This window comes from Phalacrocorax carbo, chromosome 27 (assembly GCF_963921805.1).
Source record: "Phalacrocorax carbo chromosome 27, bPhaCar2.1, whole genome shotgun sequence".
Lineage (NCBI taxonomy): Eukaryota > Metazoa > Chordata > Aves > Suliformes > Phalacrocoracidae > Phalacrocorax > Phalacrocorax carbo.
Window position 1 is genome coordinate 1,821,319 of NC_087539.1, and position 22,237 is coordinate 1,843,555.

Sequence of the window (22,237 nt, forward strand, 5' to 3'; positions counted from 1 at the left end):
GGGCGGGGGCCCGTCGCCGTGGCAACCGCCCGCCCCCGCACACGCGTGTCCCGACATGTGCGTGTGCGCGGCCGCTTGTGCGCCTGCGCCGCCGGCCCGCGCCGCGAGGCCGCAGCCGCGGGGGGACACGCGTGGCCGGGGGACGCGCCGCGACACGTGAGTGAGTGACGGTGGCCGCGGGCACGCGTGACCGGCGACACGCGTGTGACAAACAACACCCCCCCACCCCGGTGCTGCCCCACTTCTGCGCGGCGCCATTACCCCGGCGTGGGGGGAGGAGGGGGGGGGGCGGACAGGGACACGCGGGGACACCCCCACCGGGGCCGGGGGGGGCCCGCAGGTAACACCCCCCCGCCCCGCAGCCCCCCGGTAAGGACCGCGGGTGCCCCAAAGGGGTGGGGGGTGGGGGGGGGGATGCCGCCCCCTCCCCCTTCGTGACCCCCACCCGCCCCACGCAGGCCGGGCCGGGCGATGCTGCGGGCCCCGGGGCCGCTGGGGCCGCCCCCCGGCCGCCTCCTCCTCCCCGACGCCGCCGCCGCCGCCGCCGCCGCCGCCCTACGGCTGCTGCCGCCGCTGCCGGGGGTGAGTCCGGGCCCGGCGACACCGGCGAGGCCCGGGGGGCGGGGGGCGGCGGGCCGCGGCGGGCCGGGGGCGCTACGGTGGCCGGGAGGGGCCCTACGGCGGCCCCGCGGGGTCAGTACGGGGTACCGGGGAGGTCGGGGGGGGGGGGGAGGCCGGTGCGCAGCTTCGCGTCGCTTTTGGGGGGGGGCGAGGAAGCCCCACCCCCTCCCGGCCGCCGTACCAGCCCCCGCCCCCCCCCCTTGCCAGCATCGGGGGCCCGAAGCCCCGGTGAGGGACCCGGACGGCCGGGACCCCCCCCCCAGACACCACCCCCCCTCCCCGGGAGGGACCGGGCGGGGCGGCGGGGGGCGGGGCCGGGCCGGTCCCCCGGGTTTGGGCAGGGAGAGATTCCTGAGGCGCTACGGAATGGGGCGGGGGAGGGCTGCCCCCCCCCCCGCCCCGAATGCCCCCAAACCCACCCCTTGTGCCCCACGGCGACCCCCCAGCCCCCCCTCCCATGGCACCCCACCCCCGCTGCCCCCCCAGCACTCACCCCACTGTGCCCCCCGTGCGGCACCCAGCGTGACTGGGGGGTGCGGGGTGGTTTTGGGGGGCGTGGGGGGTGCTGCCCCCCCCCCACCCAGGGCAGGATGCGACCCCCCACCCCACCCCATCCCCGCCGCAGATGGAGCCGGTGCCGAAGGCGGTGCTGGGGGGGGCGCTGGGCAAGCCCCGGCGCCCCGTCATCGCCTGCAGCGTCTGCCAGATCCGCTTCAACTCCGAGGTGGGAGCCCCCCCCAACCCTGGGACCCCCCCCAAGCACTGGGACCCCCTCCCTGAGCCCCTGGGTTCTGCCCTGGTTTGGGGGGGGCTGGCCCCACTGCACCCCAGTGCTGGGTGCTCTTCACATGCTGGGAGCTGTGTCCTGGGAGCTGGGGGGGGTCGCCAGGGTTGCAGGTCCTCAGGGTGTCCTGTGTCCCCAGGGTTGGGGGTCTCCATGATGGGGGGGTGGCCCTTGGGTGCCGTGTTCGCAGGGGTGGAGGTCCCCACAGTGTCCTGGGTGCCCCAGGCTGGGGATTTCCAGGTTGGGGGGGCCTGGGCTGCTGTATCCCCAGGGTCGGGGGTCCCCAGGGTGTCCCACATCCGCAGGGTTGGGGGGCCCCAGAGTGTCCCATGTCCCCACGCTGGGGGTCTCCAGGTTGGGGGGGGGGCCTGGGGTGCTCCATCTCCATGGTTGGGGGTCCTCAGAGTGTCCCATGTCCCCAGGGTTGCAGGTCTCCATATTTAGGGGACCCCTGGGTGCCGTGTTCCCAGGGCTGGGGGTCCCCAGAGTGTCCTGGGTGCCCGGGGATGGGGATCTTCAGGTTGTGGGGGGTCCATGGGTGCCATGTTCCGGGGGGGTGGGGGGGTGTCCCTGTTGTGTCCCGTGTCGCCAGGATTGGGGGTCCCCAGGGTGTCCCAAGTCCCCAGGGTGGGGGTCTCCAGGTTGGGGGGCCCTTTGCTGCTGTGTCCCTAGGGTCGGGGGTCCCTGGTGGGGGGGGTGTCTCTAGGGTGCCGCGGTGTCCCTGGGGGGTGACGCGGTGTCCCCAGAGCCAGGCGGCAGCGCACTACCAGGGGAACCGGCACGCTCGGCGCCTGAAGGGGCTGGAGGCCGCCCGCGCCCGCCGCGGGGGGGACACCGGGGACACCCAGGACACCCCCGGCCCTGCGCCCACCCCGGCTGGGGAGACGCCCGACCGCACAGGTGGGTCCCAGCACCCCGTGACACCCCCATCCCCTGTGCCCCCCCACCCTGGGCAGGGGTCCCATGGTGGGGGGTCCTGTTAACCCTCCCCATGCCGGCAGGTGAGCAGGCCCCGGCACCCGCAGCCCCCAGCGCCCCTGGGCCCCCCTCGCCCCCCGTTCCCCCCCCAGCCGTGGCGGCGCCGGCGGGGGGACCAGGGGGCGAGGAGGAGGAGGAGGAGAAGGCGAAGGCCAAGCGGCTGCTGTACTGCGCCCTCTGCAAGGTGGCCGTCAACTCGCTCTCGCAGCTGGAGGCGCACAACAAAGGTGGGGGATGGGGGGACGTGGGGACACTGGGGGGGTGCACAGGGGACAGGTGGCACAGGGAGGGTCTGGGGGACACAGAGACACGAGACATGGGGACACAGGGGGCGTGGGGGGGTCTGGGAGACCCTGGGTGACATTGCGGGGGACAGGAGGGTCTGGGGGACACAGGGACACAAGGACACAAGGGACATGGGGACACAGGGGACATGGAGGGGTCTGGGGACCCTGGGTGACATTGTGGGGGACAGGAGGGTCTGGGGGACACAGGGACACGAGGGACATGGGGACACAGGGGACATGGAGGGGTCTGGGGACCCTGGGTGACATTGCGGGGGACAGGAGGGTCTGGGGGACACAGGGACACAAGGGACATGGGGACACAGGGGACATGGAGGGGTCTGGGGACCCTGGGTGACATTGTGGGGGACAGGAGGGTCTGGGGGACACAAGGGACATGGGGACACAGGGGACATGGAGGGGTCTGGGGACCCTGGGTGACATTGTGGGGAGACAGGAGGGTCTGGGGGACACAGGGACACGAGGGACATGGTGACACAGGGGGCGTGGGGGGGGTCCAGGGGACCCTGGGTGACATTGTGGGGGGACAGGAGGGTCTGGGGGACACAGGGACATGGGGGCATAGGGGGGTCTGGGGGACCCTGGGTGACATTGAGGGGGGACAGGAGGGTCTGGGGGACACAGGGACACGAGGGACATGGGGGCATAGGGGACATGGAGGCGTCTGGGGACCCTGGGTGACATTGCGGGGGACAGGAGGGTCTGGGGGACACAGGGACACAAGGGACATGGGGACACAGGGGACATGGAGGGGTCTGGGGACCCTGGGTGACATTGTGGGGGACAGGAGGGTCTGGGGGACACAAGGGACATGGCGACACAGGGGACATGGAGGGGTCTGGGGACCCTGGGTGACATTGTGGGGAGACAGGAGGGTCTGGGGGACACAGGGACACGAGGGACATGGTGACACAGGGGGCGTGGGGGGGGTCCAGGGGACCCTGGGTGACATTGTGGGGGGACAGGAGGGTCTGGGGGACACAGGGACATGGGGGCATAGGGGGGTCTGGGGGACCCTGGGTGACATTGAGGGGGGACAGGAGGGTCTGGGGGACACAGGGACACGAGGGACATGGGGGCATAGGGGGGTCTGCGGGACCCTGGGTGACATTGAGGGGGGACATGGAGGGACACTGCAGAGCAGGAGGGGAGAGGTGGAACAGAGCGGGTCTGGGGGGCACAGGGACACGAGGGACATGGGGACGTGAGGTGGGTGGGGGTTTGGGGGACCCTGGGTGATACTGGGGGACAGGGAGGACAGGAAGGTTCTGGGGAGGGGGAGAGGGGGCATGGGAGGGTCTGGGGGACCCTGGGTAACATTGTGGGGGGACACTGAGGGGCAGGAGGGCACAGGGAGGGGCATCAAGTGACACTGGGGGACAGGGGTCCTATGGGTGCAGGGGCAGCCCGGGGGTGGGGTCTGGGATGCACACAGAGGCTGTGTGGGTGCGGGGGGTCCTGGGGAGGTCCTGGGGGAGTGTACGTGTGTCTCTGAGGGTGGGGGGAGGGTCCCGGGGCGCAGGGTGACCCCCCACCGCGTGCGCAGGGACGAAGCACAAGACGCTGGTGGAGGCTCGCAGCGGGCTGGGGCCCATCCGCGCCTTCCCGCGGCTGGGGGGGGCTGCGGGGACCCCCCCGGCCGAGGCCCCCGAGCGCTCCTTCCACTGCCAGATCTGCAACGTCCGCCTCAACTCCGAGCTCCAGCTCAAGCAGGTACCCGGGACCCCCAAACCTCCCGCTTGGACCCCCCAGCCCTCCCCGGGAACCCTCAGGGTTCTGTGGGACACCCCCCACACCCAAAACCTTCTCCATCCCACTGGGACCCCCAAGGACCTCATGGGACTCCTCTGACCCTCCTGAGCGCCCTGGGATCCCCCAAACCTTTCTGGGACCCCAAGACACTTCCAGGACCTTCTAACCCCTCCCCCGAGACCCTCATGGGTCTCCCCCAAACCCTCCTGAGCCCCCTGGGACCCCCCCCAAACCTTTCTGAGACCCCCTGAGATGCTTCCAGGACCTTCTAAACCCACCCTAGATGCCCCCAGACCCTCATGCATCTCCCCCAAACCTTTCTGAGATCCCCCTGAGACACCTCCAGGACCTTCTAAACCCCCACCGAGACCCTCACGGGTCTCCCCCAAACCCTCCTGAGCCTTCTGGGACCCTGCCAAACCTTTCTGAGACCCCCGGAGACACTTCCAGTACCTTCTAAACCTTCCCGAGACCCCCCCCCCCAGACCCTCACGGGTCTCCCCCAACCCCTCCTGAGCCCATTGGGGCCTATGGGACCCCAGACCGCCCCCAAAATGCTTTTGGGACACCTGGACTCCCCTAACTGCTCCCCCCGGAACTCCCTGAGCCCCCATCACACCCCCTGCCCCCCAAACGCCTGGGTCCCGGCTCAGCCCCCCCCGCCCCCTCCCCAGCACATCTCCAGCCGGCGGCACCGGGACGGGGTGGCCGGAAAACCCAACCCGCTGCTGAGCCGCCACAAGAAGCCCCGGACCCCCCCGGAGCTGGTGAGTGGGGGGCTGGGGGAGGGGGGCAAGGGGGCTGTAGGGCATCCTGGGGTGCCCTGTGGGGTGAGGGGGGGCCCAGGGGGAGCTGTAGGGGGTCCTGGAGCACCCTGCAGGGCAAGGGGGGGGCTCAGGGGGAGCTGTAGGGGGTCCCAGAGCTGCCCCGTGGGGCATGGGGGGGCCTGGGGATAGCTCAGGGTGTCTGGGGGTGCCCTGTGGGGCAGGGTGACACCCAGGGCTGGCTATAGGGTGCTCAGGGGTCTCTATAGGGTGCCCTGAAGGGAGCCCAGAGGCAGGGGGGGCTCTGGGGTATCTCAGTGGGTGCCTCATGAGACGGGGGTCCTGAACATATCTGTGGGGTGCCCTGTGGGGCAGGAGGGACTTAGGGTACCTATAGGGTGCTGGGGGGGTCGCTTTAGGGTACCTATAGAACGCCTGGGGGTGCCCTGTGGGGTGGAGGGTGCCTGGGGGAGGTACCTCAGTGGTGCCCCATGGGGCTGCGGGGGGTGCCAGGGCTACTGGGGTGCCCCATGGGGCTGGGGAGGGGGTGTGGGGGCTATGGGGATGCCCCCCCACCCCTGACACCCCCCCGCCCCCCGCAGGCGCCGCTGCCCTTCCCCAAGGAGCTGCCGAAGGCGCTGGCGGGGGGGGGGCTGCTGCCGCCCCCCCTGGCCCTGGCGGCTGCCGCCGCCGCCATGGCAGCCCCCCCGCTGGCCCTGCGCCCCCCCGGGCCCCCCCTCCTGCCCGGACCCCCCCTGGCACCCGCCCTGCTGCGCCCCGCCCCCGGCCCCCTGCGCCCCGCCCACGCCCCCCTCCTCTTCTCCCCGTACTGACCCCGGCAACCGTCACCCGGCAACCGTCACCCGGCAACCACCTGGCAAGTGGTACCCGGCCGTTACCCAGCAACCGCGACCGGCAACGGTCACCCGGCAACGGTCACCCGGCGACTCAACAGCACAACCCGGCGACTGTTGCCATGCGACCAGGCGGTGGTGGTTACCCGGCAACAGCACCCGCCAACCACCCTGGAATGGTTACCTGGCAACAGTCTCCTAGCAACCAACCACTGATGGTTACCCGGCAACACCCCAACCGCCCCCAGCACCGGTTACCTAGCAACAGGACCCACCCACCCAGGAACCCGCCTGGCAACAGTCACCTGGCAACCACCCGGCAACCCCCAACCCCCTCTGGCAATGGTTACCCCGCAACCTGCCTGACAACGGTTACCTGGCAACAGGACCGGCATCCTGCCCGGCAACGGGCACCCAGCGATGGTTACCCAGCAACCCCCTGAGCAGAGGTTGCCTGGCAACCAGGAGATGTTTACCTGGCAACGGGACCCAGCAACAGTTGCCCGGCAACGGGACTGGGCCCTTGCGCCCAGCAACGGTTACCTGGCAACGAGACCCTGCAATTGCACCCGGCAACGGTTACCTAGCAACCGTGCCCGTCAGCGGTACCTGGTAACAGGGCCCAGCAACGATGACCTGACAATGGTTACCTGGCAACGGGACCCAGCAACCGCACATGGCAACGGTACATGACAACGGTACTCGGCGACGGTACCCGGCGATGGTCGCCCAGCAACCGTGTCTGGTATCCGTGCCCAGCGATGGTACCTCCAACGGCACCCGGCAACGGCGCCCGGCGATGGTACCTGGCAACGGCGCCCGGCGATGGTACCTGGCAACGGCGCCCGGCGATGGTACCTGGCAACGGCGCCCGGCAACGGCACTCTGTGACGGCACCTCTAATGGCACCCAACACCCGATCCCAGCAACCGCCCTGGCAACCGCGCCCAACGATGGTACCCAGCGACCGTCCCCAGCAACCGGCTGTACCTAGCAACCGTCCCTGGCAACCACCTCCCAGCAACCGCACCCGGTGACAGCCCCCCCCCCCCCCCGCCCCCTCCCCAGCTGCTTTTCAGGCTCAGCGATTATTTTTTAACTGGAATTGGGATATTTGGCAGGAAAAACCGATGAGCCCTCCCCCGCCCCGGCCCCACTGCACAACTCCCGCGGGGACGGGGACCCCCAGCGCCCCCCGGGGCAGGGTGGGGGGTCTGAGGGGGGGGGTCCCCAGCCTCCCCCCGCCCCCGGCACCTCAGGGATCCGCTAAGCAATCAGTGATGGCTCACAGGGAAGGGAGCCCCCCACCCACCCCGGGGTGCATGTGTCCCCCCAAGGGTGCCCCCCCCCACCCTAGGGTGCCCCCACCCCCACCCCAAGCCATGACCTCTTGCACTGAGGGCAGCGAGCCCCGCACACGCCCCGAGTGGGGGCGGGGGGCACCCATCACCCCCACCCCGGGCCCAGCCCATTGCAATAATGCGGGGGGCTGGGGCACCCCCCACCCTGTAAATAGCACCCTCTCCTTCCCCCCCACCCCCGTTACTGCCCCACAAGCACTGTGCCCCCCCCAAACCTGGTACTGCCCCATCACTGTGCCCCCCCCATCCTTAGTGCCCCCCACTATCACTGTGCCCCCCCAACCCAGCACCCCCCCATCACTGTGACCCCCCCATCCTTATTGCCCCCCACTATCACTGTGCCCCCCCCCGCTATCACTGTGCTCCCCCTTATCACTACAGGCCTCCACACACACTTGGCACTACCCCCCCAACCCTTATTACCCCACAACTCACACTGTGGCCCCCCCAAAACCTTGCACTGCCCCCCCCTCACTGCACACCCCCCCATTTCTCTATTGCCCCCCACCCCCATTTGGCACTGGTCCCCCACTTTCTCGGTGCCCCCCCCCCCCCCCGTCAATACTGTGATTTAAGCAAAGCAATAGTAGGCAAGGCGGGGGGGGGCAGGGTTTGGGGGTACACAGAGCCCTGGTACCCCCCCCCCCACATCCGCCTGTCCCCACGTGTGTGTCCGTCCCGTCCCGTCCCCGGCTTTGCCCCAATAAATGATGAGGTTTGAGCCTGTGGTTTTGCATTTGGGGGGGGCTCGGGGGGCGGCTCGGGGGGGGGTGTGTGTCCATGTACCCCACATGTGCCCACAGCCCCTGGATGCGTGGCCTTGCACACACGTGTCCCCATGCGTGTGTTCCCCCCGCACCCACACGTGTCCCCAAACACGTGTGTCCCCACATCTGTCCCTGTCCTCCCCCCCAGCAGGCACAAGGCACCCTGAAGATCCCCCAATGCCCAGGGGGGACACCACAACCCCCCCAGGACCCCCCAACACCCAGAGGGGGCAGCAGAAACCCCACAGCGACCCCCTAACACCTGGGGGGGACACCAGACCCCCCCCAATGACCGGGGGGGGACACCAAACACCCCCCCCAGGACCCCCCAACGCTCAGAGGTGACACCAGGGGCCACCCAGGGACCCCCCCCCAACACCTGGGGGGGGACACCAGAACCCCCCAGGGGCCTGGAGGCCTGGGCCCCCCCAGCACAGACCAGGGCTGGGGGGGGCGGCGCGGGGAGAGACGAGGCGACACACAGGAGTGGGGGGGCTGGCGTGTTGGGGGGGCTCGGGGTGGGGGCTGGGGGCTGCACTAGCGCAGCAGCGACCACTTGATCTGCTCCTTTGCCGACTGCAGCACCTGTGGGGGGGGGCGGTAATGTCAGACACGGGGCACCCATGGGTGCAGGGGGACCCAGGGGGCACCAAGGTGGGGATAAGTGGATGGGGGGAGGTGGCCTGGGGTGGGTGGGGGGTCACTGGGGTGTTTGGGGGGCCCAGGAGCACACATGGGAGTGGGGCACCGAAGGACATGGAGGGGGGTGGGGGGACTTGGGGACACCTGGGTGGCATCTGGGGACACCCATGGGCACAGGCAGTGGTTGGTGGGCTCAGAGGTGGGAGGGGGGCACTGGCAGCCCCCGGGGGAGTTTGGGGGGGAGTCCTGGGGGAGTTTAGGGGGGGTCGGGTCCTACCTGCGAGACCGTCTGCTCCGTGAGGGGCACATCCTCGCCCTGCAACAGAGGGAAGGGGGGTGGGTGCCTGCTGGGGGCACCCATGGCCCCCCAGTGCCCCTCTATTCCTCACCCCCTCCCCAGCACGGCCTCCCCGTGTCCCCCCCGGCCCCTCCATACCCGCACGGCCACGCGATGCACCACTTGCTGGGGGTCGCTCTCCAGGACGACGCTGGGGGGGGAAAACAGAGACCCGTCAGCACCCAGCAACCCCCCACCAGGGGCCTGGGGGCACCCAGGGAGGGGGACAGACCCCCGGGAAGGGGGGTGGGACACAGACACTCACCCACCATCCACAATCTCGTCCACGGCCAGGAAAAGCCCCTCCATGTTCTCCAGCAGCGCCCGCTTCTCCACGTTCTTCCTGGGGGGGGGTCCTCTCTGCTCAGCACCCACAGGCCCCTCCTGGCAATGGGACGCCCCCCCTCCAGGCACCCACAGCACCCCAACAGCCCACTGCGTCCCCCCACCCATGCCAGAGCCCGTTGGAGCCCCCTGGAATCATCGGTGCCCCCCGCCTCACCCCAGGAACATGGGTGCCCTCGGGGCTCACGGGTGCCCCCCCAGGACGCACAGATACCCTCCCCCCAGGAATGTGGGTCTCACCCAGGACCATGGGTGCCACCACCCCAAGACTCACAGGTGCCCCCAGGACCCACAGGTACGCCCCCAGCACCCATGAGTGCCCCCCCAGGACCCATCCTACCGCAGCATCTGGCTGAGCGAGTCGAAAAGGCAGTTGAGGACGGCCGTGAGCATCAGCTGGGGGACAGCAGGGTCACACGGTGGCACTGCCGGACAGGGGCACCCCAATACGGCCCCCCCACCCCAGCCTGGTGGCACCTTCTGCGTCCCCTCCCTCCCCCAGGGACCTTTCTGTGTATCCCCTCTGTCCCCCCCGGGTGTCCCCAACCCACCACCCCTGGCTGTCCCCCTGCCCTGGCAGCCTGGGTGTCCCCAACCCACCACCCCTGGCTGTCCCCCTGCCCTGGCACCCCGGGTGTCCCCAAACCACCACCCCTGGCTGTCCCCCTGCCCTGGCAGCCTGGGTGTCCCCAACCCACCACCCCTGGCTGTCCCCCTGCCTTGGCACCCCGGGTGTCCCCAACCCACTACCCCTGGCTGTCCCCCTGCCCTGGCACCCCGGGTGTCCCCAAACCACCACCCCTGGCTGTCCCCCTGCCCTGGCGCCCCTGGGTGTCCTCAACCCACTACCCCTGGCTGTCCCCCCCGCCCTGGCGCCCCTGGGTGTCCCCAACCCACCACCCCTGGCTGTCCCCCTGCCCTGGCAGCCTGGGTGTCCCCAACCCACCACCCCTGGCTGTCCCCCTGCCTTGGCACCCCGGGTGTCCCCAACCCACTACCCCTGGCTGTCCCCCCTGCCCTGGCACCCCGGGTGTCCCCAACCCACTACCCCTGGCTGTCCCCCTGCCTTGGCACCCCTGGCACCTCTGGGTGTCCCTAACCCACCAACCCTGGCACCCTTGGGTGTCCCCCCCGCCCTGGCGCCCCTGGGTGTCCCCAACCCACTACCCCTGGCTGTCCCCCTGCCCTGGCACCCCGGGTGTCCCCAACCCACTACCCCTGGCTGTCCCCCTGCCTTGGCACCCCTGGCACCTCTGGGTGTCCCTAACCCACCAACCCTGGCACCCTTGGGTGTCCCCCTGCCCTGGCACCCCTGGATGTCCCCAACCCACCACCCCTGGCTGTCCCCCTGCCTTGGCACCCCTGGCACCTCTGGGTGTCCCTAACCCACCAACCCTGGCACCCTTGGGTGTCCCCCTGCCCTGGCACCCCTGGATGTCCCCAACCCACCACCCCTGGCTGTGCCCCTGCCCTGGCACCCCTGGCTGTCCCTAGTGCAGCACCCCTGGCTGTGCCCCCTGCCCTGGCACCCCTGGGTGTCCCCAACCCACCACCCCTGGCTGTCCCCCCTGCCCCGGCACCCCTGGCTGTGCCCCCTGCCCCGGCACCCCTGGGTGTCCCCCCCTGCCCCGGCACCCCTGGGTGTCCCCAACCCACTACCCCTGGCTGTCCCCCCTGCCCTGGCGCCCCTGAGTGTCCCCAACCCACCACCCCTGGCTGTCCCCCCTGCCCTGGCACCCCTGGGTGTCCCCAACCCACCACCCCTGGCTGTCCCCCCTGCCCTGGCACCCCTGGCTGTCCCCAACCCACTACCCCTGGCTGTCCCCCCTGCCCTGGCGCCCCTGAGTGTCCCCAACCCACCACCCCTGGCTGTCCCCCTGCCTTGGCACCCCTGGCACCTCTGGGTGTCCCCAACCCACCAACCCTGGCACCCTGGGGTGTCCCCCTGCCCTGCACCCCTGGATGTCCCAACCCACCACCCCTGGCTGTGCCCCCTGCCCTGGCACCCCGGGTGTCCCTAGTGCAGCACCCCTGGCTGTGCCCCCTGCCCTGGCACCCCTGGGTGTCCCCAACCCACTACCCCTGGCTGTCCCCCTGCCTTGGCACCCCTGGCACCTCTGGGTGTCCCCAACCCACCAACCCTGGCACCCTGGGGTGTCCCCCTGCCCTGGCACCCCTGGATGTCCCAACCCACCAACCCTGGCTGTGCCCCCTGCCCTGGCACCCCTGGGTGTCCCTAGTGCAGCACCCCTGGCTGTGCCCCCTGCCCTGGCACCCCTGGGTGTCCCCAACCCAGCACCCCTGGATGTGCCCCCTGCCCTGGCACCCCTGGCTGTCCCCAACCCGTCACCCCTGGGTGTCCCCCCTGCCCCGGCACCCCTGGCTGTCCCCAACCCATCACCCCTGGGTGTCCCCAGCCACCTCGTTCTCATGGGAGCTGCCGATGACGTAGAAGTAGAGGTCGATGCTGCTCTTGTAGACGACGGTCAGTCCCTCGAGCAGCGCGATCTCGCCTGTGGGTACAGCCTGGCGTCACCCGCTGGGTCCCCCTGGCCCTGCGGGGTGGCAGCGTGTCCCCCCCTCCAGGGGACACGTGTCCCCGTCCCCAAAACACGCACTGTCGGTGCGGTGGGTCTTGTTGAAGATGTTCTTCTCGAAGGCTTTCTGCTCCTTGACGCTGGGGTACGTGTCGTCGTAGTACTGCGGGGACAGTGGCACGTGGGGACACAGTCCCGCCCCGAGGAACCCCCGCAACCCTGCTCCGGGCCACCAAACGTCCCCTTGTGCATGCCCCGTGCCACCCCAACGTGCCCCACGTGGCCTCCATGTCCCTGCCCTGTATTGTGTCCCAGTGCCACCGAGTGTCCCCACGCCTGTGCCCCCCTGTCCCACGTCTTCCCGGGGCGCTGTCCCCATTCCCGCACCCTGTGTGTCACCATCACCCCCTCCCCCTTCCCCATCCCCGCACCCTGCGTGTCACCATCACCCCCTCCCCGTTCCCATCCCTGCACCCTGGGTGTCACTGTCACCCCCTCCCCGTCCCCACACCCCATGTGTCACCATCACCCCCTCCCTGTCCCCATCCCCGCACCCTGCGTGTCACTGTCACCCCCTCCCTGTCCCCACACCCCACGTGTCACTGTCACTACCCCGTGCCCCTCACCTTGGCGAAGAGCCGGTCGCCATCATTGTCCAGGATGATGACGGCTTTGACGGTGTAGAGGGACGGCTCCTGCGGGGACACGGTTACCGTCACCCCGCTGCCACCATGTTCCCAGAGGACAGGGGCACCCCCAGCCCAGCGAGGGGGGGACACCCTGTGTCACTGAGCCACCCCCCCGTCACCCAAACACCGCCTCAGAGGCACTGAGGGCACCGGGACAGAGGCAGGTCTGGCACCCCTGTTCTGGCGAGGGGGTCCCGGGCAGTGGCCGCTGCAGGGCCAGGCCGGGGTGGGGGTGGGGGTCCCTGTCCCCGTCGATCCGGGTGCTCCCGAGCTCCCGGGACCAAGTTCTGTGATGCACTGACTGCCCGTAGCCACAGCCGGAGTGTAGGACAGAACCTCGCCCCGGGCGCTGCCAGGCCACCGACGGCCCCCCACCGACGGCCCCCCCCCAGCCCCGGCAGGGACCCTGCGGGTGCCACCACTGGGGATGGTCACCCACTGCCCCGGCAATCGGCACCCCAAGACCACCACGGCGTGGGAGGGACAGGACATGACACTGCCTCCCCCATGGGCAGGGATGAGCCCCCCCACTCACCCACCTTGGCACCCTGGCATTTACCCGCCTCGTTGTCCCCGCTCACCCCCACCCTGCCCCCAAATTAGCCTCCCCCTGCTCCCCCTTTACCCCAATGCCCCCCCCATTCATCGCCCCATTTACCTGCACTGGCAGCCCTCCATTTACCCCCATTGCCGCCCCATTCACCCCCCCCATTTACCCCCATTGGTACCCCGCTGTCCCCCATTTACCCCCATTAGCCCCCCATTCACCACCACTGCCCCTCCATTCACCACATTGGCACCCCGCTGTCCCCCATTTACCCCCATTAGCCCCCCATTCACCACCACTGCCCCTCCATTCACCCCATTGGCACCCCATTGCCCCCCATTTACCCCCAATTTACGCCCACTGCCCCCCCACTCACCACCATTGACCCCCCCATTGGTACCCCCCATTTAGCCCCATTGGCAGCCCCCCATTTAGCCCCACTGTCCCCCTCAATTTAGCCCCATTGCCACGCCATTCACCCCATTGGCCCCCCCATTTACCCCACTGCACCCTCTTTGGCACCCCCGCTTTACCCCACCACTGCCCCCCCACGTACCCCAACAGCCGCCCTCCATTTACCGCCTCACCGCTCCCCTTACCCCCCATTGCCCCCCCGACCCCCCGTTCCCCCCACCGCCCCCCAGTCCTCCCCCACCGCCCCCTACCAGGATCAGCGCCTCCATTTTGCGCTCGCCGCTGCCGACGTGGAGCCGGAAGAGCGGCTGCCGCTCATTGGCTGTTTGGCTGCCAATCATGCCGCCAGGCACCGCCCCTCTGGGCTGATTGGGCCACCCCGGGCCCAATCCTACCAATCGTTGTGCGTTTTCGCGCGGAAGGCGGGCCGGCCTTTCCCGCCCTTCCCGAGGCGGTCGCTGATTGGAGACACGACGCGTCCGTCACCGCCACGCCGCACTCCCGGAAGCCGAGGGGGCGGCGCAGTTCCCATGGTGACCAGGGAAGCGCTGACGTAACCCCTTTGCCGGTTTCATTCTGTGGTTGGCTGGCTCGCCAACCACATGACCGGAAGCGTTTCCCTTCCGGTGTTTGGCCACACCCCTAATAGGGTCACGACCCCGTGATGGGCGGGGTTAACTGTGACCTTTGGCTTCTCTGGGGTCAGGGGTCGGGAGGGGCCATGGGGGGACGTCAGGGTTGGGGGGGGACATAGGGACGTGGGGATATGGGGGGACTTGGGGGGCTATGTGGGGGCATGGGGGAACATGGGGGGTACGTGGGGATGTGGGGGGACACGGGGCCATGGGGGGGGACCCTGGGGCCATGGGGTGCTGGGGGGGCATTGGGGATGTGGGAGGGGGATGTGGGGTGACGTGGGGGGACATTGGAAGTGTGGGGCTGGGGGGACATGGGGGACACACTGGGGCCATGAGGACATGGGGGGACATGGGGGGGACCTGGGGGATGTGAGGGATGCCAGGGGACATGGAGGACTTTTGGGGGACATGGGGAACGTGGGGGGGGGCATGGGAGATGTGGGGGGATGTGGGGGGACATTGGGGGTGTGTGGGGGGACCCAGGGGGACACACAAAGGGACAGGGGGAATGTGGGGGTGATATGGGGGGATGGGGGGGGAACATGAGGGGACACAGGGGGGGACGGGTGGGTCAGGGACCCCACGAGGCCGTGGCACCCAGGGGCTAACACAGGCTGGGGGTGCTGGGGTGGGGGGGTGACACGCCCGGACGCCTGGGTCCCCCCTGCGGTGGGGGGGGGTTGTGGGGCGGATGCCCTGGGCCCCGCTGATAACGCCTGGCGGGGGAGGGGGTGTCCCACGTGTCCCCGGTGTCCCCCCGCGTCCCCCGCGGGGCCCCGGGCGCCGGCAACCACCAGTGGCTTCCTGCTCCCGACGCCTGGCTCCCGGGGGGGGACGGACAGGGGGGATGGAGGGGCCACGGGGGGGATAGGGGGGGACTCCCCATCACTGCCCCCCACTCCCTGTCCCCTCCCCGCGCCCCCCAACACCACATCCCCTCATCCCTGGGTCCCCAGGACACCCTTGTGCCCCGTCCCCATGTCCCCTGGCCACCCTTCCCCGTCCCCATGCCCCCCAGTGTGCCCCTGTGCCCCCCATTCCCCTCTCCCGGTGACCCCACAAGTGTCCCCGTGCCCCCCAACCCCCCTTCCCATGTCCCCCTTCCCCTGTCCCCTTGTCCCTTTGATGCACCAGTGTCCCCACGACCCTGTCCCTGTCCCCACGTCCCCCCTTTCTCTGTCCTTGTGTCCCCATGTCCCCATTTTGCATCCTCCTGTCCCCAAGTCTGTCCCCATGTCCCCTGCCCCCCCGTGACTCCACAAGTGTCCCCATATCCCCATGCCCCCCATTCCCTTCCCCTGTCCCCATGTCCCCCAGTGTGTCCCCTTGTCCCCCATTCCCCTGTCCCACATCCCTGTGACCCCACAAGTGTCCCCATGTCCCCGTGCCGCCCATTCCCGTCCCCTGTGACCCCATAAGTGTCCCCACGTCCCTCAGCTGTGTCCCCACATCCCCCCTCCTCCTGTCCCTGTGTCCCCATGACCCCCACTGACGTCCCCACGTCCCCCCTTCCCCATCCCCTTTGACCCTCCGGTGTCCCCACAGCCCGTCCCTGTCCCCACAGCCCCTATTTTTGTGCCCACGTCCCCCCTTTGTCTGTCCCCATGTCCCTCATGTCCCCCATGTCCCCCGTCCCTCTCCCCCCACACTCCCCCCCTCCAGGTTCCTGTCCCCCCCCCCTCCCGTTGTCCCAGGGTGTCCCCGGGGCGGGCACCCGGTGGCGGCGGGCACGGGGCCGCCCTGGGGGCTGGCGCTGGGGGCCTGGCCCGTGTCCCGTGTCCCCGCGTCCCCGCGTCCCCACGGCATGGCCCTGCCCTGAGCACGGGGCACCAGGTGGGTCCCGGCACCGGGGATGGGCACACGCGTGTGCAAGGGGGGTGTACGGAGGCGTGTGTCGGGGATGGGCACACGCGTGTGCCCGGGGATCGGGGTATCGACACACGCATGTGCCCAGGGAGGGATCAGGGGTGGGCCAGAGCACGCGTGTGCCGTGGGTTGGTGGTCGTGCTGGTGCACGCGTGTGCCCGGTCGCGGTATCGGTGCACGCTTGTGCCTGGGATCGGTGCACAAGCACGTCCAGGGAAGTGTCGTGCGTGTGCCTGGGTGCCAGAGCACGCGTGGGCCCGTGTGTTAGCGTGTTTGCGATTGTGCCGGCACACGCGTGTGCCCAGGGGTCGGGGGAGCAGTGCATGCCTGTGCCCAGGGTCGTGGCATGCGTGTGCTCAGGGAGGGGGCACACGTGTGCCGTGTGTGTGTGCTTGTACCCGTGCGCACGTGTGCGCCCGAGGATCGGGTTATTCATGCACACGCACGCCCAGGTGCATGTGTGGGAGCAGGCAGGGAGCAGGCAGGGAGCAGGCAGGGCACACAGGGTGCCGGCAGGGAGCAGGCAGGGCACACAGGGTGCCGGCAGGGTGCCGGCAGGGAGCAGGCAGGGCGCAGGCAGGGCGCAGGCAGGGCACACAGGGAGCAGGCAGGGAGCAGGCAGGGCACACAGGGTGCCGGCAGGGAGCAGGCAGGGCGCAGGCAGGGCACACAGGGTGCAGGCAGGGCGCAGGCAGGGAGCAGGCAGGGCACACAGGGAGCAGGCAGGGAGCAGGCAGGGAGCAGGCAGGGAGCAGGCAGGGCACACAGGGTGCCGGCAGGGAACAGGCAGGGCGCAGGCAGGGAGCAGGCAGGGCACACAAAGTGCAGGCAGGGAGCAGGCAGGGAGCAGGCAGGGCACACAGGGTGCCGGCAGGGAGCAGGCAGTGAGCAGGCAGGGAGCAGGCAGGGCACACAGGGAGCAGGCAGGGAGCAGGCAGGGCACACAGGGCACAGGCAGGGAGCAGGCAGGGAGCAGGCAGGGCACACAGAGCACAGGCAGTGAGCAGGCAGGGCACACAGGGAGCAGGCAGGGAGCAGGCAGGGCACACAGGGCACAGGCAGGGTGCAGGCAGGGAGCAGGCTGGGAGCAGGCAGGGCACACAGGGTGCAGGCAGGGAGCAGGCAGGGCACACAGGGCACAGGCAGGGTGCAGGCAGGGAGCAGGCTGGGAGCAGGCAGGGCACACAGGGTGCAGGCAGGGAGCAGGCAGGGCACACAGGGCGCAGGCAGGGCGCAGGCAGGGCACACAGGGAGCAGGCAGGGCGCAGGCAGGGAGCAGGCAGGGCACACAGGGCGCAGGCAGGGCGCAGGCAGGGCACACAGGGAGCAGGCAGGGCACACAGGGTGCCAGCAGGGAGCAGGCAGGGCACACAGGGCGCAGGCAGGGCACACAGGGTGCCAGCAGGGAGCAGGCAGGGCACACAGGGAGCAGGCAGGGCATACAGGGAGCAGGCAGGGCGCAGGCAGGGAGCAGGCAGGGCACACAGGGCGCAGGCAGGGCGCAGGCAGGGCACACAGGGCGCAGGCAGGGCACAGGCAGGGAGCAGGCAGGGCGCAGGCAGGGAGCAGGCAGGGCACACAGGGAGCAGGCAGGGCGCAGGCAGGGAGCAGGCAGGGCACACAGGGCGCAGGCAGGGTGCAGGCAGGGTGCAGGCAGGGAGCAGGCAGGGCACACAGGGAGCAGGCAGGGAGCAGGCAGGGAGCAGGCAGGGCGCAGGCAGGGAGCAGGCAGGGCACACGGCGCAGGCAGGGAGCAGGCAGGGTGCAGGCAGGGAGCAGGCAGGGCACACAGGGCGCAGGCAGGGAGCAGGCAGGGAGCAGGCAGGGCACACAGGGCGCAGGCAGGGAGCAGGCAGGGCACACAGGGCGCAGGCAGGGAGCAGGCAGGGCGCAGGCAGGGCACACAGGGCACAGGCAGGGAGCAGGCAGGGCACACAGGGCGCAGGCAGGGAGCAGGCAGGGTGCAGGCAGGGTGCAGGCAGGGTGCAGGCAGGGAGCAGGCAGGGCACACAGGGCGCAGGCAGGGAGCAGGCAGGGCGCAGGCAGGGCACACAGGGAGCAGGCAGGGCGCAGGCAGGGCGCAGGCAGGGCACACAGGGAGCAGGCAGGGCGCAGGCAGGGAGCAGGCAGGGCGCAGGCAGGGTGCAGGCAGGGTGCCCTGGCCGGACGCCAGCGGCTCGGTTTGGGGGGCGGGGGGACCCCGGCTCAGCCCCGGGCAGGAACCGGCGGAAGCGGCCCCAACGGCCGCGGGGGAAGGGGGGGAAGAGGGGGGGCACGGGGCGGGGGGGGCACCCCCATCCTCATCCACACCCCCCACACACACCCCGCGGGGGCCGCGTGTGTTGTTGTGGGGTGCCCCAAGGCGGTGCCACTGCTGGGACGGGGGTGACACAGGGGGTGACCCCGGGGAGTGACGGGGGGTGATCCCGGAGGGCGACGGGGGGGTGATGGGGGGTGACCCCGGGGGGTGACGCCCCCCCGTCCACGGGCGGGACACGTCGGTTGCTTCTTGTGCAACGTCCCGGCGTTGGGCAACACGGTGGCGCAAGGCGGGTGGTGCCCGGGGGGCACCCATGGGTGTGGGGGGGACACCCCCATATACACACACCCACCCCCCCGCACTGCGGGGGGCCGCCCCACGCCCCCACCCCCCGCTGCACCCCGAAAGCAGAAGTGGAAGCTGGGAGGGACGCGTGGGGGGGTGCGCTGGGGGGGTGCCCGGGGGGGTCAGGGGGTGCCCCCCCCACCCCCCGGGGCGGGCGGTAACCCCTTATCTGGGGCGGCAGGAGGAGGCGGCGCCGCGGCTCCGGCATGGGGGACCCCGAGGTGAGCCGGGGTGGGGGGGTGGGGGTCGGGGGTGGCTGGGGGGGTCGGGAGACGGGATGCTGGGGCCGGGGGGGGAGGGGATATGTCCCTTGGGGTCCTGGTGGGCATCACCTGGGGGCTGGGGGGGGCTCCCGGGAGTGTTTTTTGGGGGTCCTGGGGGTGGGCACTAGAGCCCAGGGGAACCGGACAACGGGGCGGGGCCAGGGGCCGCCCGCAGCCAATCAGAGCCAACGAGGCGCTGTTGTCCCGCAGACGTTGGTGGTGCTCGGGGAGGTGGGGGGGCGGGGGCCTCCCTTGGCCCCGCCCCTCGGGCCGCCCCTGGCTCCGCCCCCGCCGGGCCCCGCCGAGGTGGAGCTCACGTGGCAGGAGATCCTCTCCCTCAGCGAGCTCCAGGTGGGCCACGCCCCCTCCTAAACCACGCCCCATCTAGGCCACGCCCCCCCCGCTGCTGGCTCCTACCGCCCCCTGCCGGCGCGGCGGCTCACCCACCGCACTCCCCCCTCCCACGGTACCCCCGCTCCCCTCCGTGTCCCCCGGGACCCCCCCCCCCCGCTGTGCCCAGCCCCGCCCCCCCGGGAGACCCCACCCCCCATTGCACCCACCCCCTCCAGTCCCCTCCCACCACACCTCCCTCACCCTGGGAGACCCCCACTGCGCTCACACCCATGGGAGACCCCCCCATTTAACGCCCCCTCCCCCTCCCTCCACCTGAGACAACCCAATTTTACCCCCCCATTGCACCCACCTACCCCAGGCCCCCCCCCATTGTACCTCCCTCACCCTGGGAGACCCCCACTGTATGCTCCCATTGCCCCACCTCCCTAGGAGACCCCCCCCATTTAACCTACCTCCCCCTCAAGCACCCCAATTTTGCCCCCACTTCCCCCCCACGCCCCCAGAGGACCCCATTGCCCCCCCATCACCCCCTCCCTCTCCCCACAGGGCTTGGACATGGCAGCCGACGCCCCCTTCGACCCCTCCTTCTGCCCCCTCCCTGCGCCTCCCCCTCCCCTTTACGCCCCCCTCCAGCCCCCTCCTCCACCCCCTCTCCCTCCACCCCCCTTCTCCCCCCATTTCCCGCCTCCCTTCCCCAATCCCCCCTTACCGACGCCCTTCCCGGCGCAGCCAGCCGCCCACCCAGCCGCTCCCCGGGGCGGGGGCAGCAGCCGGGACGCGCGCCGGGCGCTGGCCTCGGCTTTGCCCATCGGCCCCGACGCCATCGTCAACCTGCCCGTGGAAGATTTCAACGCGCTGCTGGGGCGAGCGCGTTTATCCGGGCCGGAGCTGGCCTTGGCGCGAGACATCCGCCGGCGCGGCAAGAACAAGGTGGCGGCTCAAAAATGCCGCCGGCGGAAATTAGAAGCCATCGCTCGGCTGCAGGCGGAGCTGGGGAGGTTGGGGCGGGAGCGGGAACGGCTGCTGCGGGCGCGGGGGCAGGCGGAGCGGGCGCTGGGTGCCCTGCGCCGAGACCTGGCCCGCGTTTCGGCTCAGGTGCTGGGGGCCTTGAGGGACGGGGCCGGCAACCCCCTGCCCCCCGAGCGCTTCGGGCTGCGCCTGGCGCCCGACGGGGGGCTCAGCCTCGAGAGCCCCGGGCTGGCGGAGTGAGTGGGGGGCACCCTCGGGTGCTCGTGGTGCTACCTGGCACCCCACAGAGCCCCATGGCCCCCCCGGGGGACCCCTGTACCCAGTGGAGCTCCACAGCACCCTTGGGTGACCCCTGCACCCCGTAGGGAGCAGTCGGGTCCTTGGGTGCCACCCTGCACCCCACACAGCCCCATGGCCCCCCGGGTGACCCCTGTACCCCATGGGGAGCAATGAGGCCCTTGGATGTCATCCTGCACCCCGTGAGTCATCCAAGGGTGCCCTTGGGCTCCATGTACCCCATAGAGTCCCATGACACCCCAGGTGACCCCTGTACCCCACAGAGCTCCACAGCACCCTTGGGTGACCCCTGCACCCCATGGGGAGCAGTGGGGTCCTTCGGTCCCACCCTGCACCCCCAGAGCCCCATTGCTCCCCAGGTGACCCCTGTACCCAATGGAACTCCACAGCACCTTTGGGTAACCCCTGCACCCCATGGGGAGCACTGGGGTCCTTAGGTGCCACCCTGCACCCCACAAAGCCCTGTGGACCCCCTGGGTGACCCCTATACCCCGTGGAGCTCCACAGCACCCTTGGGAGACCCCTGAATCTCATGGGGAGCAATGAGGCTCTAGGGTGTCATCCTGCACCCCATGAGTCATCCAAGGGTGCCCTTGAGCTCCATGTACCCCATAGAGCCCCATGACACCCCTGGGTGACCCCTGTACCCCACAGAGCTCCACAGCACCCTCGGGTGCCCCCTACACCCTGTTGTGAGCAATGTGGCCCTTGGGTGCCATCCTGCACCCCACAGAGCCCAAGGGCACCCTTGGGTGCTCCCACACGCCCCAGAACCCAACGGCGCACCCAGGTCCTGGTCCTGTGTCCCCTGCACCCTGGGGTGCCCCCCCCAGCTCTGTGCCCGCTGGGTCTCCCAGCCCCGCCGCCCCAGCTGTGGGTGACACCCTGGGGACACCCGTCACCGCCACCCCTGTAAATAGACAATAAACCATCTCAGAAAGGGCCGGCGCCTGCGTTGCCTCTGTCACCCCACGTCACCCATCACCTCCTGTCCCAACACCCCGAGGTGACACATTCCTGCCACCTCCCCGTCCTGCTCCGTCCCCCAGGGCCAGGCAGCCGCGCCTCCCTCAACCCCAGTGACACACCCCCGTTACTCCGTCCCACCCTGGGGTGCCACAAACCCGCTAGCCCCACGCCTGCCCGTTACCTCCTGGCCCTGGCACCTCTGGGTGACACCTGGCCCTCGCTTTCCTTGGGGAGCCCCAGCCCTGGGGTCCCCAACACCTTGTCCCCCCTCCCTAGCAACCTTGGTCCTCATTCTGTCCCCTCCACCCTCCTCCCTGCCCTGCCCCCAGGTGCCACCCCCTGTGCCCACGCTGTCCCCTTCATGCTTCTCCATCACCTCTATCCTTGTCCCCTGTCCCCACCCTGTCCCCACCCCCTCCATCGCTTCCCCAGCCCTGCCCTGTCCCCCAGCCCCAACCCCTCTGGCCCCAGCCCATCCTGCCCCTCCATCACTGCCCCATCCTCGTGCCCATCCCCCCTCTATCCTCATCCCAGTCCCCTCATCCTCGTCCCCATCCTGTCCCCTCCATCCTTGTCCCT

General features: G+C 70.5%; 3 protein-coding genes across 5 annotated transcripts; 2 read left to right on the forward strand and 1 right to left on the reverse strand.

Annotated features, from left to right (window-relative positions):
* The first annotated feature begins 28 nt into the window (after positions 1-28).
* Positions 29-8,134, forward strand: ZNF385A (zinc finger protein 385A). Of its 2 annotated transcripts, none has more exons than XM_064474431.1 (8): positions 29-156; positions 459-582; positions 1,247-1,345; positions 2,152-2,305; positions 2,407-2,610; positions 4,235-4,401; positions 5,115-5,207; positions 5,807-8,134. In XM_064474431.1, the coding sequence occupies exons 1-8, from the start codon at positions 56-58 to the stop codon at positions 6,035-6,037; spliced, it is 1,173 nt and encodes a 390-aa protein (XP_064330501.1). In that variant the 5' UTR covers positions 29-55; the 3' UTR covers positions 6,038-8,134. The 2 variants fall into 2 exon arrangements, with proteins under 2 accessions (XP_064330501.1, XP_064330502.1); XM_064474432.1 differs by having other exon boundaries at positions 81-160.
* Positions 8,135-8,674: 540 nt separating this feature from the next.
* COPZ1 (COPI coat complex subunit zeta 1) lies at positions 8,675-14,102 on the reverse strand. The gene is made up of 9 exons (XM_064474484.1): positions 13,949-14,102; positions 12,674-12,742; positions 12,129-12,210; positions 11,932-12,023; positions 9,851-9,906; positions 9,431-9,508; positions 9,265-9,316; positions 9,106-9,144; positions 8,675-8,771 (listed from the first exon to the last, which is right to left on the reverse strand). Exons 1-9 carry the CDS (start codon positions 14,036-14,038, stop codon positions 8,724-8,726), a joined length of 606 nt encoding a protein of 201 aa, XP_064330554.1. The 5' UTR covers positions 14,039-14,102; the 3' UTR covers positions 8,675-8,723.
* A 1,924-nt stretch (positions 14,103-16,026) lies between these two features.
* On the forward strand, positions 16,027-21,663 carry NFE2 (nuclear factor, erythroid 2). Of its 2 annotated transcripts, XM_064474472.1 has the most exons (4): positions 16,027-16,168; positions 18,988-19,027; positions 19,280-19,420; positions 19,970-21,663. In XM_064474472.1, the coding sequence occupies exons 2-4, from the start codon at positions 19,013-19,015 to the stop codon at positions 20,630-20,632; spliced, it is 819 nt and encodes a 272-aa protein (XP_064330542.1). In that variant the 5' UTR covers positions 16,027-16,168; positions 18,988-19,012; the 3' UTR covers positions 20,633-21,663. The 2 variants fall into 2 exon arrangements, with proteins under 2 accessions (XP_064330542.1, XP_064330543.1); XM_064474473.1 differs by lacking the exon at positions 16,027-16,168 and having other exon boundaries at positions 18,674-19,027.
* The last annotated feature ends 574 nt before the right edge of the window (positions 21,664-22,237 follow it).

Excerpts from the sequence above, each read along its gene's own strand:
- NFE2 (XM_064474472.1), top strand. Across the intron at positions 19,421-19,969 it reads TCTCCCTCAGCGAGCTCCAG|GGCTTGGACATGGCAGCCGA; the intron begins GTGGGCCACGCC and ends CTCTCCCCACAG.
- COPZ1 (XM_064474484.1), bottom strand. The coding sequence starts at position 14,038 with ATGATTGGCAGCCAAACAGCCAATGAGCGGCAGCCGCTCTTCCGGCTC. Across the intron at positions 12,743-13,948 it reads AAATGGAGGCGCTGATCCTG|GAGCCGTCCCTCTACACCGT; the intron begins GTAGGGGGCGGT and ends GTGTCCCCGCAG. Across the intron at positions 9,317-9,430 it reads GACGAGATTGTGGATGGTGG|CGTCGTCCTGGAGAGCGACC; the intron begins GTGAGTGTCTGT and ends TTCCCCCCCCAG.
- ZNF385A (XM_064474431.1), top strand. The coding sequence starts at position 56 with ATGTGCGTGTGCGCGGCCGCTTGTGCGCCTGCGCCGCCGGCCCGCGCC. Across the intron at positions 2,611-4,234 it reads GCTGGAGGCGCACAACAAAG|GGACGAAGCACAAGACGCTG; the intron begins GTGGGGGATGGG and ends CCGCGTGCGCAG. Across the intron at positions 4,402-5,114 it reads CCGAGCTCCAGCTCAAGCAG|CACATCTCCAGCCGGCGGCA; the intron begins GTACCCGGGACC and ends CCCCCTCCCCAG.